At 51.0% G+C, this 16,846-nt stretch overlaps 1 protein-coding gene across 1 annotated transcript; it reads right to left on the bottom strand.

Annotated features, from left to right (window-relative positions):
* Positions 1-5,325: 5,325 nt before the first annotated feature.
* On the bottom strand, positions 5,326-12,882 carry LOC311328387 (WAS/WASL-interacting protein family member 1-like; the record flags this gene model as incomplete). Its single annotated transcript, XM_084462363.1, is given in 9 exon segments — positions 5,326-5,521; positions 6,713-6,826; positions 8,971-9,080; positions 9,082-9,187; positions 10,092-10,486; positions 10,488-10,884; positions 11,024-11,206; positions 12,119-12,248; positions 12,832-12,882. Coding segments are annotated over 9 exon segments (1,539 nt in total). The 3' UTR covers positions 5,326-5,468.
* Between the last annotated feature and the right edge of the window lie 3,964 nt (positions 12,883-16,846).

The following is a 16,846-nucleotide window of genomic DNA, read 5'->3' as shown; positions in this document are numbered from 1 at the left end:
GGGAGGGAGGGAGAGGAGGGAGGGAGAGGAGGGAGTGGGGAGGAGGGAGGGAGTGGGGAGGAGGGAGGGAGTGGGGAGTAGGGAGGAGGGAGGGAGGGAGGGAGGGAGGGAGGGAGGGAGGGAGGGAGTGGGGAGGAGGGAGGGAGGGAGGGAGGGAGGGAGAGAGGGAGGGAGGGAGGGAGAGGAGGGAGGGAGAGGAGGGAGGGAGTGGGAAGGAGGGAGGGAGGGAGGGAGGGAGTGGGGAGGAGGGAGGGAGGGAGGGAGAGGAGGGAGGGAGTGGGGAGGAAGGGAGGGAGAGAGGGAGAGGTTGGAGGGAGAGGTGGGGATAGAGAACACCATCCTGGTTACCCTGCATATCTCTGGGGACGACAAGTAGCCTGTGTTCCCGTCTTTGAGGAAAGAACCGCATGTTTCATCTTAACAGGGAAACCAACCCTCAATCTGAGCTGGACCCCTTCACAGTTACAAGGCCCTGACCTTTAACCCTGACCTTAACCTTTAACCCTGACTTTAACCCTTAACCCACAAAGAAAACAAGAGGTGGACGATACGAGGTCAGGGACACCATCAGTGTGAGCTCACAGGTCAGACCTCCCGCTGGTTATGAGAACACAGTCTGAATCACATCTGGTTGTGAGAACACAGTCTGAATCACATCTGGTTGTGAGAACACAGTCTGAATCTCATCTGGTTATGAGAACACAGTCTGAATCACATCTGGTTGTGAGAACACAGTCTGAATCACATCTGGTTATGAGAACACAGTCTGAATCACATCTGGTTGTGAGAACACAGTCTGAATCACATCTGGTTATGAGAACACAGTCTGAATCACATCTGGTTATGAGAACACAGTCTGAATCACATCTGGTTGTGAGAACACAGTCTGAATCTCATCTGGTTGTGAGAACACAGTCTGAATCACATCTGGTTATGAGAACACAGTCTGAATCACATCTGGTTGTGAGAACACAGTCTGAATCTCATCTGGTTATGAGAACACAGTCTGAATCACATCTGGTTGTGAGAACACAGTCTGAATCACATCTGGTTATGAGAACACAGTCTGAATCACATCTGGTTGTGAGAACACAGTCTGAATCACATCTGGTTGTGAGAACACAGTCTGAATCACATCTGGTTGTGAGAACACAGTCTGAATCTCATCTGGTTATGAGAACACAGTCTGAATCACATCTGGTTGTGAGAACACAGTCTGAATCACATCTGGTTATGAGAACACAGTCTGAATCACATCTGGTTGTGAGAACACAGTCTGAATCACATCTGGTTATGAGAACACAGTCTGAATCACATCTGGTTATGAGAACACAGTCTGAATCACATCTGGTTGTGAGAACACAGTCTGAATCTCATCTGGTTGTGAGAACACAGTCTGAATCACATCTGGTTATGAGAACACAGTCTGAATCACATCTGGTTGTGAGAACACAGTCTGAATCTCATCTGGTTATGAGAACACAGTCTGAATCACATCTGGTTGTGAGAACACAGTCTGAATCACATCTGGTTATGAGAACACAGTCTGAATCACATCTGGTTGTGAGAACACAGTCTGAATCACATCTGGTTGTGAGAACACAGTCTGAATCACATCTGCCTTTTCTGTCAGAGTCTGAGCTGCAGACCGTCTTCCTCACTGAAGCAGAGCAGACAGAGACCAGACTAGACTCACCCATTCAAAGACCAGACTCACCCATTCAAAGACCAGACTCACCCATTCAAAGACCAGACTAACCCATTCAAAGACCAGACTCACCCATTCAAAGACCAGACTCACCCATTCAAAGACCAGACTCACCCATTCAAAGACCAGACTCACCCATTCAAAGACCAGACTCACCCATTCAAAGACCAGACTCACCCATTCAAAGACCAGACTCACCCATTCAAAGACCAGACTCACCCATTCAAAGACCAAACTAAACCATTCAAAGACCAGACTCACCCATTCAAAGACCAGACTCACCCATTCAAAGACCAGATTAACCCATTCAAAGACCAGACTCACCCATTCAAAGAGAACATCTCAGAGTATGAATGTCTCTGGAATTAGCATTAAGTCAGAGTCACATAGTGGCCGACTCCAGTATTAAAAACTGTAAACTAGTCATTTATCCTCACAACATCAACGGATCAATCGGCCAACAGGACTGGACAAAACCAATACTCAAAATAAATCTCTCAAATCTATCCTGGCCAGTCCTGTCCTGTGATAGGCCAACAGTTTATCAGAAGAGTCGGCTACAGAGGAGATGTGAGTGAAGCCTATTTGAATTTGAGCTACTCAACACACCTACATGAGAGATCACATGTTGTATTGAATTGACTGCCTTTCCAGGATGGTGTAGGGTTGGGGTTAGGTTAGGGTTAGGGTTAGGGCCTAGTAAACCAACACTAACCCTAACCATAACCCTAACCCTAGTAAACACTACATTTTCCAGCGGGAATAGCATGTTAAATTCTCCTGACCTGTACTGCCATCTAGTGGAGAATTGACAGAGCAGCACGTTTCCGTTTCATTTAGGACCAGGGGTATACAGTATACAGAATTTTGGGACATCACAAGGACAAGTCAGACTGAACACGACGAGGTAGAGGGCAGGTTTTAGGATGCAGACGGAAAACATCAACCACAAGATTTGAGTCTCAATTCAATCTTTATTAGCTTACCTTTTTTCTTTACAATAAGCTTCAGGGGAAAACTAAATGAAGATCTCCAACACAGACTACAGCACATTCTAGAACACAGACTAGAGGACATTCTAGAACACAGACTACAGGACATTCTAGAACACAGACTAGAGGACATTCTAGAACACAGACTAGAGGACATTCTAGAACACAGACTAGAGGACATTCTAGAACACAGGCAGAGAGAGAGAGAGGGCTTCCCTGACACCCAAAGTGCAAGAGATGTACCACACTCTGAAGTACAGTACCAAGGTTACAGTCACCAGGAAAGGAGAGTAAGACCAACACATCCTGGTGGGGGCGGAGACGGACACTAAGGCACATGACTGTAAAAACAGACTTCCTCTTCCATCAGTGAGGCATCTTGCAGCAGGGTTAGGGTTAGGGGTAAGGGGTTAGGTCCGTGGTCCTAGTGCATCTGGTAGTGCACAACAGACTTTGGTCCAACAACTATCAGGCCTCATCTGTGATACGATGATCTACACATCAATAGCTCCAGCCAATCCCCAGCCAATCCCCATTCTTCATACATACATTTCATTATCTTCAAGGAAACAGACAAGAGAAACATTGTCACTTTTTCGACCATTGGTCACATCACAAATACATCAACATTTATATCAGCAAACTTATTGATCTCTTCAAACGTATGGCATCTTAATATCTCTGACTCAGTTTCATTGGTAGCCTTATAAAGAACTGTCAGCAGTGGTCCTAAGCCAGGAGAGTATAAAAGCTTACAAGGCAGCAAGGAAGCACTATGTAATACTGCATAGTCAACATGGAGCCAAATACATTACTTACACAATAGTCATTCATATCACAGACTGACGATCTCTAGTCTACATACAACAGATCATCATCACTGATGACACAATGGTCCATTTCAACATGTTTGATCTATTCTAATGACATTACAGATCATCATCATCAGCACAATGGTCCACTTGAACATGTTTGAACTCCTCAAGACAACACAGTCATGAGCGGTTCACGTCGTTATGACATCATAGAAAGATAAGTACCCTTTCATTGCAACACAAAAAATAACTTCTATAGTTTGGTAAAGGCTGACACAAACGCAATAGCACACACCCACACACATGAACAATCCATGTCTGCCTGCTTCCCTTAAACCATGGGGCAATCCTGAATCACAATCCTGAATCACAATCCTGAATCACAATCCTGAATCACAATCCTGAATCACAATCCTGAATCACAATCCTGAATCACAATCCTGAATCACAATCAGTTGGAGTGCAGAGTGGACTGTGTACAAAGCCCAGACAACATGGCAACGTGAGCGCTGTGGGCCTGGTTTAGGGGCCTGGTGACCTCATGGCCTGGTTTAGGGGCCTGGTGACCTCAAGGCCTGGTTTAGAGGCCTGGTGACCTTAAAGGAAAATGCTCGTTTTTGACAACCTGGACCTTATTTACGACATATTATAAGAAGTTTGACTCACCGAGATCACTTTTGTGTTGTTCGGAGGCCTGTAGAAGAAATTTAAAATCCAGCGCGAGCCAGTATATCCATGTAATCGCGTCGGACGGGGCACTGAGAATGCAGTTTCTCAAAATCCATTTTCGGCCGCTAAACGGTTGTTTTAATCAATCAGAGCCATTGTTTCGGTTTTCAAATACGTGGTCTGTAGCCTCTGTAATATGATCTTTACAAGCCTCTCCCCCACTTGCTCCAGCACGCATGCGCACAGGCCAGCGTGCAGACTGGCTATTCTCCGGCTCACATTCTCTGCGCTACGATCGTAGTTGGTGCCGAGAATATTGTCGTCGTCATTCGTCAGCAACAATCCGATCGTAGCGCAGAGAATGTGAGCCGGAGAATAGCCAGTCTGCGCGCTGGCCTGTGCGCATGCGTGCTGGAGCAAGTGGGGAAAGGCGTGTAAAGATCATATTACAGAGGCTACAGACCACGTATTTGAAAACCGAAACAATGGCTCGCGTTGAGGAATCTCAACTGTCGATTCATCAAATCTGATTGATGAAAACAACCGTTTAGCGGCCGAAAATGGATTTTGAGAAACTGCATTCTCAGTGCCCCGTGCGCCGCCATTACATGGATATACTGGCTCGCGCTGGATTTTAAATTTCTTCTACAGGCCTCCGAACAACACCAAAGTGATCTCGGTGAGTCAAACTTCTTATAATATGTCGTAAATAAGGTCCAGGTTGTCAAAAACGAGCATTTTCCTTTAAGGCCTGGTTTAGGGGCCTGGTGACCTCAAGGCCTGGTTTAGGGGCCTGGTGACCTCAAGGCCTGGTTTAGGGGCCTGGTGACCTCAAGGCCTGGTTTAGGGGCCTGGTGACCTCAAGGCCTGGTTTAGGGGCCTGGTGACCTCAAGGCCTGGTTTTGGTGGCTGTGATGTTGCTGCTGGTGCTACAGGATGCTTTTTAACTCAGATAGATGAGAGAGAGAGAGAGAGAGAGAGAGAGAGAGAGAGAGAGAGAAAGAGAGAGAGAGAGAGAGAGAGAGAGAGAGACACAGAGAGACATCCAGGTTCGGTGAGTGAGGGAGGGGCCGGAGAGAAGGATTGGGCTGAGGGATGGGGGAGGGACGGGGACGGGGGGGTAAGGTATGGGTGAGAGAAGGCTGAGGTATGGGTGAGAGGAGGGTGAGGTATGGGTGAGAGGAGGGTGAGGTATGGGTGAGGGGGTGGGGAGGTATGGGTGGGAGGAGGGTGAGGTATGGGGGGATACGGGTGTGTCCCTCTAGAGAACAGGAGGATCTCCCTTCACCTGGGGATGGGGGGCAGAGGGGGAGCACCCCGGTCCTTCTTTCCTGAGCCTGAAAGACAGACACACACACACACACACACACACACACACACACGAGATACACACACACGTTTTATGGTTTTATGGACAGTGAGAGATTCTTTCTGAGGGCACACAATTTTTTTTTTCCTGTACAATGTCTATACCTCCTATCTCCTACTCTAGACAGACTGGCCACAGGAGAAGTACAGTGGGTTAACAGTTGATTGGGATTTAGTTGATTAACATGTATCACTGCGGGGCACTCATCTAGACAGGCCTCCCCAGGTCTTCACTCATCTAGACAGGCCTCCCCAGGTCTTCACTCATCTAGACAGGCCTCCCCAGGTCTTCACTCATCTACAGGCCTCCCCAGGTCTTCACTCATCTAGACAGGCCTCCCCAGGTCTTCACTCATCTAGACAGGCCTCCCCAGGTCTTCACTCATCTACAGGCCTCCCCAGGTCTTCACTCATCTAGACAGGCCTCCCCAGGTCTTCACTCATCTAGACAGGCCTCCCCAGGTCTTCACTCATCTAGACAGGCCTCCCCAGGTCTTCACTCATCTAGACAGGCCTCCCCAGGTCTTCACTCATCTAGACAGGCCTCCCCAGGTCTCCACTCATCTAGACAGGCCTCCCCAGGTCTTCTCTCATCTAGACAGGCCTCCCCAGGTCTTCCCTCATCTAGACAGGCCTCCCCAGGTCTTCACTCATCTAGACAGGCCTCCCCAGGTCTTCACTCATCTAGACAGGCCTCCCCAGGTCTTCACTCATCTAGACAGGCCTCCCCAGGTCTTCACTCATCTAGACAGGCCTCCCCAGGTCTTCACTCATCTAGACAGGCCTCCCCAGGTCTTCACTCATCTAGACAGGCCTCCCCAGGTCTTCACTCATCTAGACAGGCCTCCCCAGGTCTTCACTCATCTAGACAGGCCTCCCCAGGTCTTCACTCATCTAGACAGGCCTCCCCAGGTCTTCACTCATCTAGACAGGCCTCCCCAGGTCTTCACTCATCTAGACAGGCCTCCCCAGGTCTTCACTCATCTAGACAGGCCTCCCCAGGTCTTCACTCATCTAGACAGGCCTCCCCAGGTCTTCACTCATCTAGACAGGCCTCCCCAGGTCTTCACTCATCTAGACAGGCCTCCCCAGGTCTTCACTCATCTAGACAGGCCTCCCCAGCTCTTCACTCATCTAGACAGGCCTCCCCAGGTCTTCACCTCTGCTGTCGGCCTTGGCCATCTTGCTGGGGTAGGTCTTCTGACAGGGTACGTAGGCCTCTGGCGGGGGCAGCTCTGACACCGCATGGAAGCTGAACCGGGCTTCCCACTCATCTGACAGTTACACAACACCACATCAGAATAACAACAGGCAGCCATCTTGGATCAGTTCACCAGCCATCTTGGATCTAGCTGGCCACAGATCTATGTGTGTGTTCTTTAGCCAGCTCCTGCCACTGTGACTAGTTACTTTAATAGTCTGCATCAGAAACACTCAGATCAGTCAGGCTACAGTATCTATCCCCATGAACACAGATCAGGTCTGGCTATCTATCCCCATGAACACAGATCAGTCAGGCTATCTATCCCCATGAACACAGATCAGATCTGGCTATCTATCCCCATGAACACAGATCAGGTCTGACTATCTATCCCCATGAACACAGATCAGGCCTGGCTATCTATCCCCATGAACACAGATCAGATCTGGCTATCTATCCCCATGAACACAGATCAGGTCTGGCTATCTATCCCCATGAACACAGATCAGGTCTGACTATCTATCCCCATGAACACAGATGAGATCTGGCTATCTATCCCCATGAACACAGATCAGATCTGGCTATCTATCCCCATGAACACAGATCAGATCTGGCTATCTATCCCCATGAACACAGATCAGGTCTGGCTATCTATCCCCATGAACACAGATCAGGCCTGGCTATCTATCCCCATGAACACAGATCAGATCTGGCTATCTATCCCCATGAACACAGATCAGATCTGACTATCTATCCCCATGAACACAGATCAGGTCTTACTATCTATCCCCATGAACACAGATCAGGCCTGGCTATCTATCCCCATGAACACAGATCAGGTCTGGCTATCTATCCCCATGAACACAGATCAGGTCTGGCTATCTATCCCCATGAACACAGATCAGGCCTGGCTATCTATCCCCATGAACACAGATCAGGTCTGGCTATCTATCCCCATGAACACAGATCAGGTCTGGCTATCTATCCCCATGAACACAGATCAGGCCTGGCTATCTATCCCCATGAACACAGATCAGGTCTGGCTATCTATCCCCATGAACACAGATCAGGTCTTACTATCTATCCCCATGAACACAGATCAGGTCTGGCTATCTATCCCCATGAACACAGATCAGGTCTGGCTATCTATCCCCATGAACACAGATCAGGTCTGGCTATCTATCCCCATGAACACAGATCAGGTCTGGCTATCTATCCCCATGAACACAGATCAGGTCTGGCTATCTATCCCCATGAACACAGATCAGGTCTGGCTATCTATCCCCATGAACACAGATCAGATCTGGCTATCTATCCCCATGAACACAGATCAGGTCTGGCTATCTATCCCCATGAACACAGATCAGATCTGGCTATCTATCCCCATGAACACAGATCAGGTCTGGCTATCTATCCCCATGAACACAGATCAGGCCTGGCTATCTATCTATCCCCATGAACACAGATCAGGTCTTACTATCTATCCCCATGAACACAGATCAGGTCTGGCTATCTATCCCCATGAACACAGATCAGGTCTGGCTATCTATCCCCATGAACACAGATCAGGCCTGGCTATCTATCCCCATGAACACAGATCAGGCCTGGCTATCTATCCCCATGAACACAGATCAGGTCTGACTATCTATCCCCATGAACACAGATCAGGTCTGACTATCTATCCCCATGAACACAGATCAGGTCTTACTATCTATCCCCATGAACACAGATCAGGTCTGGCTATCTATCCCCATACCCACAGCTATGATGCGGATGAATAAGCTTGAGACTATGACCCCATTTATACCTGGCATTAAAATCATTGGATCATTTGGGTGATCAGATTGCAGGCTGATAGTGTTGAACCACATGAAAGTGTAAACGTACCCAAAACGTTCTGAAGACGGATTGTGATCTGATCAGACAAACCACCTCCAGAGATCAGGGACGCATTGTGACCACATTCAACACAAGTGTGAATGCGTTCTCAATGTTAAACTGATGTGATGTTTGATATAGATAATCTGATCTTAATGGGATCTCACTGAGACATATATTAATACCAGGTGTTCTGGATATGAGACACATTTTAAGGCCGGGTGTGAATGGGGTCAATGAGTGCTGGTGGTGTTGGCATGGCGACGGGCTCACCTATAGGGGGTGTTGGCATGGCGACGGGCTCACCTATAGGGGGTGTTGGCATGGCGAAGGGCTCACCTGTAGGATGGCTGTGATGGTGGGAGTTCTGGAAGCCGTTGCCCATGGGGGGAGGAGGGGGGGGCGGCCCCCCAGAGACAGACCTGTCGGGGGGGAGGGGGGGGGCGGGGGGCGCCACGTGGGGGCTCTCCTCCTGGCCGACCAGGGGGGGCGGGGCCTGGCGATGACCTCACACTGCCGCTACGACCTCCCGAGGGGGGAGGGGGTGGGAGCGGTCCTGGAGGAGGACGTAATGTCATGAACACATTAACCAATCATACTAGTTGGAAACAAATTATTGTGGGCTGCAAGAATCATCTGAAATTCTCATCAGACTTGCTAGAAAGGAAACCTGTGTTTAAATATGATCATTAAGGGTGTGTGTCCACCAACGAGCTGCATGTAGCTGAACAGCGCCAAGCTCACAGCTGCGTAGAGAAGCACTAGAGCCGGGGTTTAGAGCTGGCTAGGCTAACGATGTTGAGCAACGAGTGTCGTGTTTTTGCAGACTGCAGATTAACTAGCCAAGTTAAGATAGCTATCTAATGTTAGCTAGTGCTAACGTTCACTGTCTCTGCGGTTTTGCCAAAAACTGACCGTTGTCATTGTCAGAACAGCCGTTTACAGCCTGCGCTCAAGCACAAAAAGTTAAACTTTGTTCAACTGCAAAAAAAAGCCTAGAGCTCACGGTGCTGTAGCGCTAAAAAGCGCTTGGAACACAGATCTGGTCTCTATAGCGCCCTAGAGATCATTACCATTATAAACAACGAGAAAACAGCCCTAACCCATAACCCTAACCCTAGAGATCATTACCATTATAAACAACTAGAGCTCATTACCCATTATAAACAACGAGAAAACAGCGCCAGCTCCAAACTACAGCTCCCTGGTGGACATGCCCCCTAACACAGCCAAACACTCCCTGGTGGACACGCCCCCTAACACAGCCAAACAGCTCCCTGGTGGACACGCCCCCTAACACAGCCAAACAGCTCCCTGGTGGACACGCCCCCTAACACAGCCAAACAGCTCCCTGGTGGACACGCCCCCTAACACAGCCAAACAGCTCCCTGGTGGACACGCCCCCTAACAGCGATCACTACTCACGTCCCAAGAGGAACAGGAAGACGCAGTGTCCTTACCGGAGCGTCCTGGTTGGTTCCTGCCCAGGGGGGGCGGTCTCTCGCTGGGCGGGGGGGGCAGGGGTCCGGATCGGCCCAGCGGGGGAGAGGGTGCCTGGGCGGTGAGGGACATGTTCCTCTGGGGCAGCCTGGGGGTGTGGTCGTCCCCTCCTGTAGGGGTGGGGGGCAGAGGGGGCGGGCCCGGCCTGCTGGGGGGGAGCGGGGGGGCTCCGCCGGCGGGGGGGCGAGAGGAGGAGGAGACGGGGGGAGGCTTGCTGTTGAGGGAGGGGGGAGGGGGGAGTCCGGGTCTGTGGCCTCCTGGGGGCGCTGGCGGGGGAGGGGGCCGGTCGTCCGAGGCTCGGCCCGGGGCCGGAGGCAGAGGAGGCCGGCCGCTGTTGGGGACCGGGGGGGGGGGCAGAGAAGGAGGGCTTCGGCCCACAGGACGCTGCTCCCGGCGGGGGGGGCAGGCCTCCGTACCGGGCCGGGGGGAGGCCGGGAGGCGGGGGGGCGGGGCTGGAGCTGTGGGGCCGGGAGCCCCCTGGGAGAGGAGGGGGGGGCCCGCTGCGACCCTGGTTGGGCCGGGGGGTGTTGGGTACAGGAGGCGGGGGTCCGCCTGGGGTGTCGGGGCGGGATGGGGGGGCGGCTCGGCCTCTGGGGAGGTCGGGGGCATTGCTGCGAGGGCCGGGGGGGGCTCCAGGGAGCCTGGGGGGGCCCCCGCCTCCTCCCCCTCCTACACCACCACCTCCTCCGAAAGACCTCTGACCGGAGGAGCGAGATCCGGGGGGGAGCATGGGTGCTCTGCTGCCTCCGGTGTCTGAGAGGAGACATTACACACACACACACACACACACACACACACACACACACACACACACACACACACACATTACAAAAACACATTCCTGGTAACAGGGGTGGGCTCAGGGGGCAGGGTCAGGGGGTGGGACTCTTACCATTGCTGTCTCTGTTTCCTGCCGACCTCAGCTTGGGCATTCCCCCCTGGAACAGACCTCCAAGACCTCCACCTCCTCCTCCACCTCCTCCACCTCCTCCTCCTCCTCCACCTCCTCCACCTCCTCCTCCTCCTCCTCCTCCTCCTCCTCCACCTCCTCCTCCTCCACTTCCTCCTTTAGGCTCTAGGAAGATAGAGATGTGATTATGTAGTCTCGTTCTGAGAACAACTTGCTCTATGTGCCTCCAGATTGTTAATGGTCTTTGCTCAACAACATCTCCCGATACTAGTGAAAGGGTTAACTATGATCCTCCTAACCCTAACCCTAACCCTTAACCCTGATCCTCCTAACCCTAACCCTTAACCCTGATCCTCCTAACCCTAACCCTAACCCTAAACCCTTAACCCTGATCCTCCTAACCCTAACCCTAACCCTTAACCCTGATCCTCCTAACCCTAACCCTAACCCTAACCCTAACCCTTAACCCTGATCCTCCTAACCCTAACCCTTAACCCTGATCCTCCTAACCCTAACCCTTAACCCTGATCCTCCTAACCCTAACCCTAACCCTTAACCCTGATCCTCCTAACCCTAACCCTTAACCCTGATCCTCCTAACCCTTAACCCTGATCCTCCTAACCCTAACCCTTAACCCTGATCCTCCTAACCCTAACCCTTAACCCTGATCCCCCTAACCCTAACCCTTAACCCTGATCCTCCTAACCCTTAACCCTGATCCTCCTAACCCTAACCCTTAACCCTGATCCTCCTAACCCTTAACCCTGATCCTCCTGCATCTCTGCAGACGCTCTTATGGCGCACTGCAGGCGTAAGCTTTGATAGGGAGCTGATTTAATTTAGATTGATTTGTCCCCATTTGACGCTCCAAAATGTAAACAAGTTGGGAGTAGAAGCGTCAAGGCAGTTTGACTCGCCTCAAAGCGCTTTTGGTGCGTGAGCGGCCATTTAAAACAATTGGTGTACTTAAAAACGCTAGCGTCACACTCTTCCAGTGCGTCTGGGGCTTCACCCTCAAGCCAGGTTCACTCATATAACCTCTGTGACCTTTAGGGCTAGGGTTAGGGTTAGACTCACGGTCCAGGACGGGCTGGCTGCGGTCGTTGGTGACGGCCTTCTTCAGACGGGAGCCCTTGGAGATGTCTGACAGGAGGGCGCTCCGGGTCTGCTGCTCCCCCCGGTTCAGACTGGGCTTCTCTGTGTTAGCCTGCACACACACACACACACACACACACAGACACAGACACACACACACACACACACACACACACACACACACACACACACACACACACACACACACACACACACAGACACAGACACAGACACAGACACAGACACAGACACAGACACAGACACAGACACAGACACACACACACAGACACAGACACAGACACACACACACATATATATATATATACGCACATGCAAATGCACACACAAGGGGAGTAAAAGTCAGATCAACATTTGGCCACAAGGTGGCAGTGTGGGACAGGTTCAGCAGTGGGACTCTGACACTGAGGAAGTGGGAGGTTTATAGATGTTTACTCATCTGAGAGAAAGAGGTAGTAGCAGCATTACTGGGTTAGGGTTACTGCTCGGTTACAAAAGCATCAGATGAGAAGACAGCTCCGCTGTGCTGCCCTTGAATTTAATCATATTTTCATTCCAGTTGTGTGTGTGTGCATGTATGTGCATTTGTTGGTATATGTGTGTGTGTGTGTGTGTGTGTGTGTGTGTGTGTGTGTGTGTGTGTGTGTGTGTGTGTGTGTGGCGCTAGCTGGACTCACCACAGAGAAGGTAGGGGGGGGCGGGGGTGGGGGTGGGGGGGGGACAGGCATCTTCTCTGCTTAGTCAGTCGCTCTTCCTCACGGCTCCTCTTCCTCACCTTTATGGACAGAGACAACGCAACACACACCGATTAGATGAGCAGTCTCTCTCTCTCTCTCTCTCTCTCTCTCTCTCTCTCTCAAACACACACTCAAACACACACCGATTAGATGAGCAGTCTCTCTCTCTCTCTCTCTCTCTCTTTCTCTCTCTCTCTCTCAAACACACACCGATTAGATGAGCAGTCTCATCTCACCTGAGTGCCTTTCTGAATACAGAACTGCTTCTTCTGAATACAGAACTGCTTCTTCTGAATACAGAACCTCTTCTTCTGAATACAGAACTGCTTCTTCTGAACACATCCTGTCAAACCACAACAACGTCAACATGTAGCCAGAACTACAACGAGACCGTTCCTGGTAGAAATCAACCACGACAGTTTCACACCAATCAGCATGTGATATGAATGCCTTCGCTGACTGGAAGGTGTCTCTGAGGAGCACTTTGAATATGACTGAGATGAGGACTGAGAGAATATGACTGAGATGAGGACTGAGAGAATATGACTGAGATGAGGACTGAGAGAATATAACCCTAACCCTAACCCTGACTGTGAGAATATGACGGTTACTGTGAGAATATGACGGTTACTGTGAGAATATGACGGTTACTGTGAGAATATGACGGTTACTGTGAGAATATGACGGTTACTGTGAGAATATGACAGTTACTATGAGAATATGACAGTTACTGTGAGAATATGACGGTTACTGTGAGAATATGACGGTTACTGAGAGAATATGACGGTTACTGTGAGAATATGACGGTTACTGTGAGAATATGACGGTTACTGTGAGAATATGACGGTTACTGTGAGAATATGACGGTTACTGTGAGTGTCATCATCTACTGCAGCTTCCACAGGAGAGAGGTGTCTGACAGGGAGGGAGGGGCCAGGGGCCGAGGGAGGGGCCAGAGGCCGAGGGAGGGGCCAGGGGCCGAGGGAGGGGCCAGGGGCCGACGACAGGACAGTGTGAAAGTGGAGGAAGAGGAGTCTGGCAGTGAGGAGGAGGAACGGTCTCTCTCTCTCTCTCTCTCTCTCTCTCTCTCTCTCTCTCTCTCTCTCTCTCTCTCTCTCTCTCTCTCTCTCTCTCTCTCTCTCTCTCTCTCTCTCTCTCTCTCTCTCTCTCTCTCTCTCTCTCTCTCTCTCTCTCTCTCTCTCTCTCTCTCAACTTCCTATCCCCTCAAACAGGAAGAGGGCCGAGCGCAGCCATCCTGTCTGTGTCTGAACCCACAACACTCTCTCTCTCTCTCTCTCTCTCTCTCTCTCTTTCTCTTTCTCCCTCCATCACACCGTCTCTCTCTCTCTCTCTCTCTCTTTCTCTTTCTCCCTCCATCACACTGACTCTCTCTCTCTCTCTCTCTCTTTCTCCCTCCATCACACCGACTCTCTCTCTCTCTCTTTCTCCCTCCATCACACGACTCTCTCTCTCTCTCTCTTTCTCTTTCTCCCTCCATCACACCGACTCTCTCTCTCTTTCTCTTTCTCTTTCTCCCTCCATCACACCGACTCTCTCACTCTCTCTCTCTCTCTCTCTTTCTCTTTCTCCCTCCATCACACCGACTCTCTCTCTCTCTCTCTTTCTCTTTCTCCCTCTCTCTGCTCTCTAACTCGCTCTCTGTTTCACTCTTCTTCTTCTTCTTTCGTGTGTCATCATCAGATGTCCAGCTCAGTAGCGTATAGCCACGCCCTCGTCTCAGGTCCCACATCGAAGATGTGTTTGTCACTCAATCTCCTCTCTTTGTCTCCCTGCATCTCTGGCGTGCGTCTCACCACCAACCTTCCTCCATCTCTCTCACCTCTCTATCACCCAGGCAGACATGAGGGTACCGCCTCCGCCCCAGATCCAACCAGACCCAGACCAGACCCAGACCAGATCCAACCAGACCCAGACCAGACCCAGACCAGACCCAGAACAGACCTGACCCAGGCCCAACCAGACCAGACCCAGGCCCAACCAGACCAGACCCAGACCAGCGCCAGAGCAGACCAGACCTGACCCAGAACAAACCTGACCCAGGCCCAACCAGACCAGACCCAGACCTGACCTGATTAGACCCAGACCCAACCAGACCCAGATCAGACCCAGACTAGACCCGACCCAGACTAGACCTGACCCAGGCCCAACCAGATCAGACCCAGACCCAGAACAGACCAGACCCAGACCAGACTTAGGGCAGACCCAGATCAGATACAGACCAGTCATCTCTATACTATGTTCACTATGCTGAGCCCTCCTGAAGTGACCCTGACCATGAGAGCACCATACCAACATCCCATAATAGCCCACCGTCGTCATGACCACAGGCCCCCATCCCCCTACTCAGACAGCCACATAACATCACGTACCACACCACCACCTGTCCACTAAACCAAGCCATTCCTCTGGGAGCTGGTGTAGTAGAGGTGGTTTGACATTCTGAAGATCTGGGTTCGATTCCCAGGCTGTCTGCCTGCCTGGCCTGCCTATCTCTGTCTGTGTGTGTGTGTGTGTGTCTGCCTGGCCAAATATTCAAGTTGAAAATCTTTATTGATTGCATTGTGTAATTCGTCGAGAACAAAATGACATAAGAACAGTCAATAGAAACCAAAATCTTGAACCTATTGAGGGCTGGATTCAAAATAACACCGAAAATCAAAGAGAACTAGGTCTGAGAGCAGCAGTGAGCGGGCCCTCGCACCCCACGCCTGTCTGAGAGCAGCAGTGAGCGGCCCTCGCACCCCACGCCTGTCTGAGAGCAGCAGTGAGCGGGCCCTCGCACCCCACGCCTGTCTGAGAGCAGCAGTGAGCGGGCCCTCGCACCCCACGCCTGTCTGAGAGCAGCAGTGAGCGGGCCCTCGCACCCCACGCCTGTCGGGGTGCGGCGCTGTTCAAGGGTGTGCTATTTCGGTGTCCAGTACTGAGAGAATCTTCCTGTCACCAGTAGGTGACGCTTTAAGCGTGACTCAATACCGATGCATAGATGTGTTCAGGACGGTACCTTGATGAAGCCTGAGAAATGTTGTGTAAATCGGACAATGTATGTAGGAGTTATGATGACTTCCTGCTTGACCTGTAGGCGGCGCTATAAGTATGACTCAATACTGACCTACAGATGTGTTCAGGACGCGACCTTCATCAAGCGTGAGCAATTTGGTGTAAATGGGATAATGTATGTAGGAGTTATGAGGACTTCCTGCTTGACCTGTAGGAGTTATGAGGACTTCCTGCTTGACCTGTAGGAGTTATGAGGACTTCCTGCTTGACCTGTAGGAGTTATGAGGACTTCCTGCTTGACCTGTAGGAGTTATGAGGACTTCCTGTAAGCAGTAGGTATTTGTTTCCCTGGCACAAAATAGGGCATAAATAACGAAAAAAAAATAGAAAAAATAAAGAATATCTGTATGGACCCAGAAGGCATCTGGGTCAGATGATGAGGTCACAGGTCACATGATAGAACTGAATGGTTTCATTTCTTGAAGGTGAACTGTGGGCGGAGCCTCACTTCCTGTGCCTAGAGAGACGTGGACGACCCCTGAACTGTGGGCGGAGCCTCGCCTCACTTCCTGTGCCTAGAGAGACGTGGACGACCCCTGACCCTGAACTGAGGGAGACAGGTCCGGTGCAGGTCTCTAAAACAGGTCCAACCTGAAATACAAAACACTTCCTGATGGTCCTTCCCTCATCGCCCTGACCTGGAATAGAAGCTACACACACTCCTCATTGTTTAGCCTGTGACCACACACGCACACACACACACACACACACACACGCACACACACACACACACACACACACACACACACACATAGACACCCGCACACACGCATACGCACACACACACACAGGCATACGCACACACACACACATAGACACATGCATACGCACACACACGCACACACGCACACACACACACACATGCGCGCACATACAC

The sequence above is a fragment of the Borostomias antarcticus genome (genome assembly GCF_949987555.1).
Source record: "Borostomias antarcticus genome assembly, contig: scaffold_164, whole genome shotgun sequence".
Taxonomy (NCBI): Eukaryota; Metazoa; Chordata; class Actinopteri; order Stomiiformes; family Stomiidae; genus Borostomias; species Borostomias antarcticus.
The sequence above is the reverse complement of the archived record's forward strand: the minus strand, read 5'-3'. Positions and strand labels throughout refer to the sequence as shown.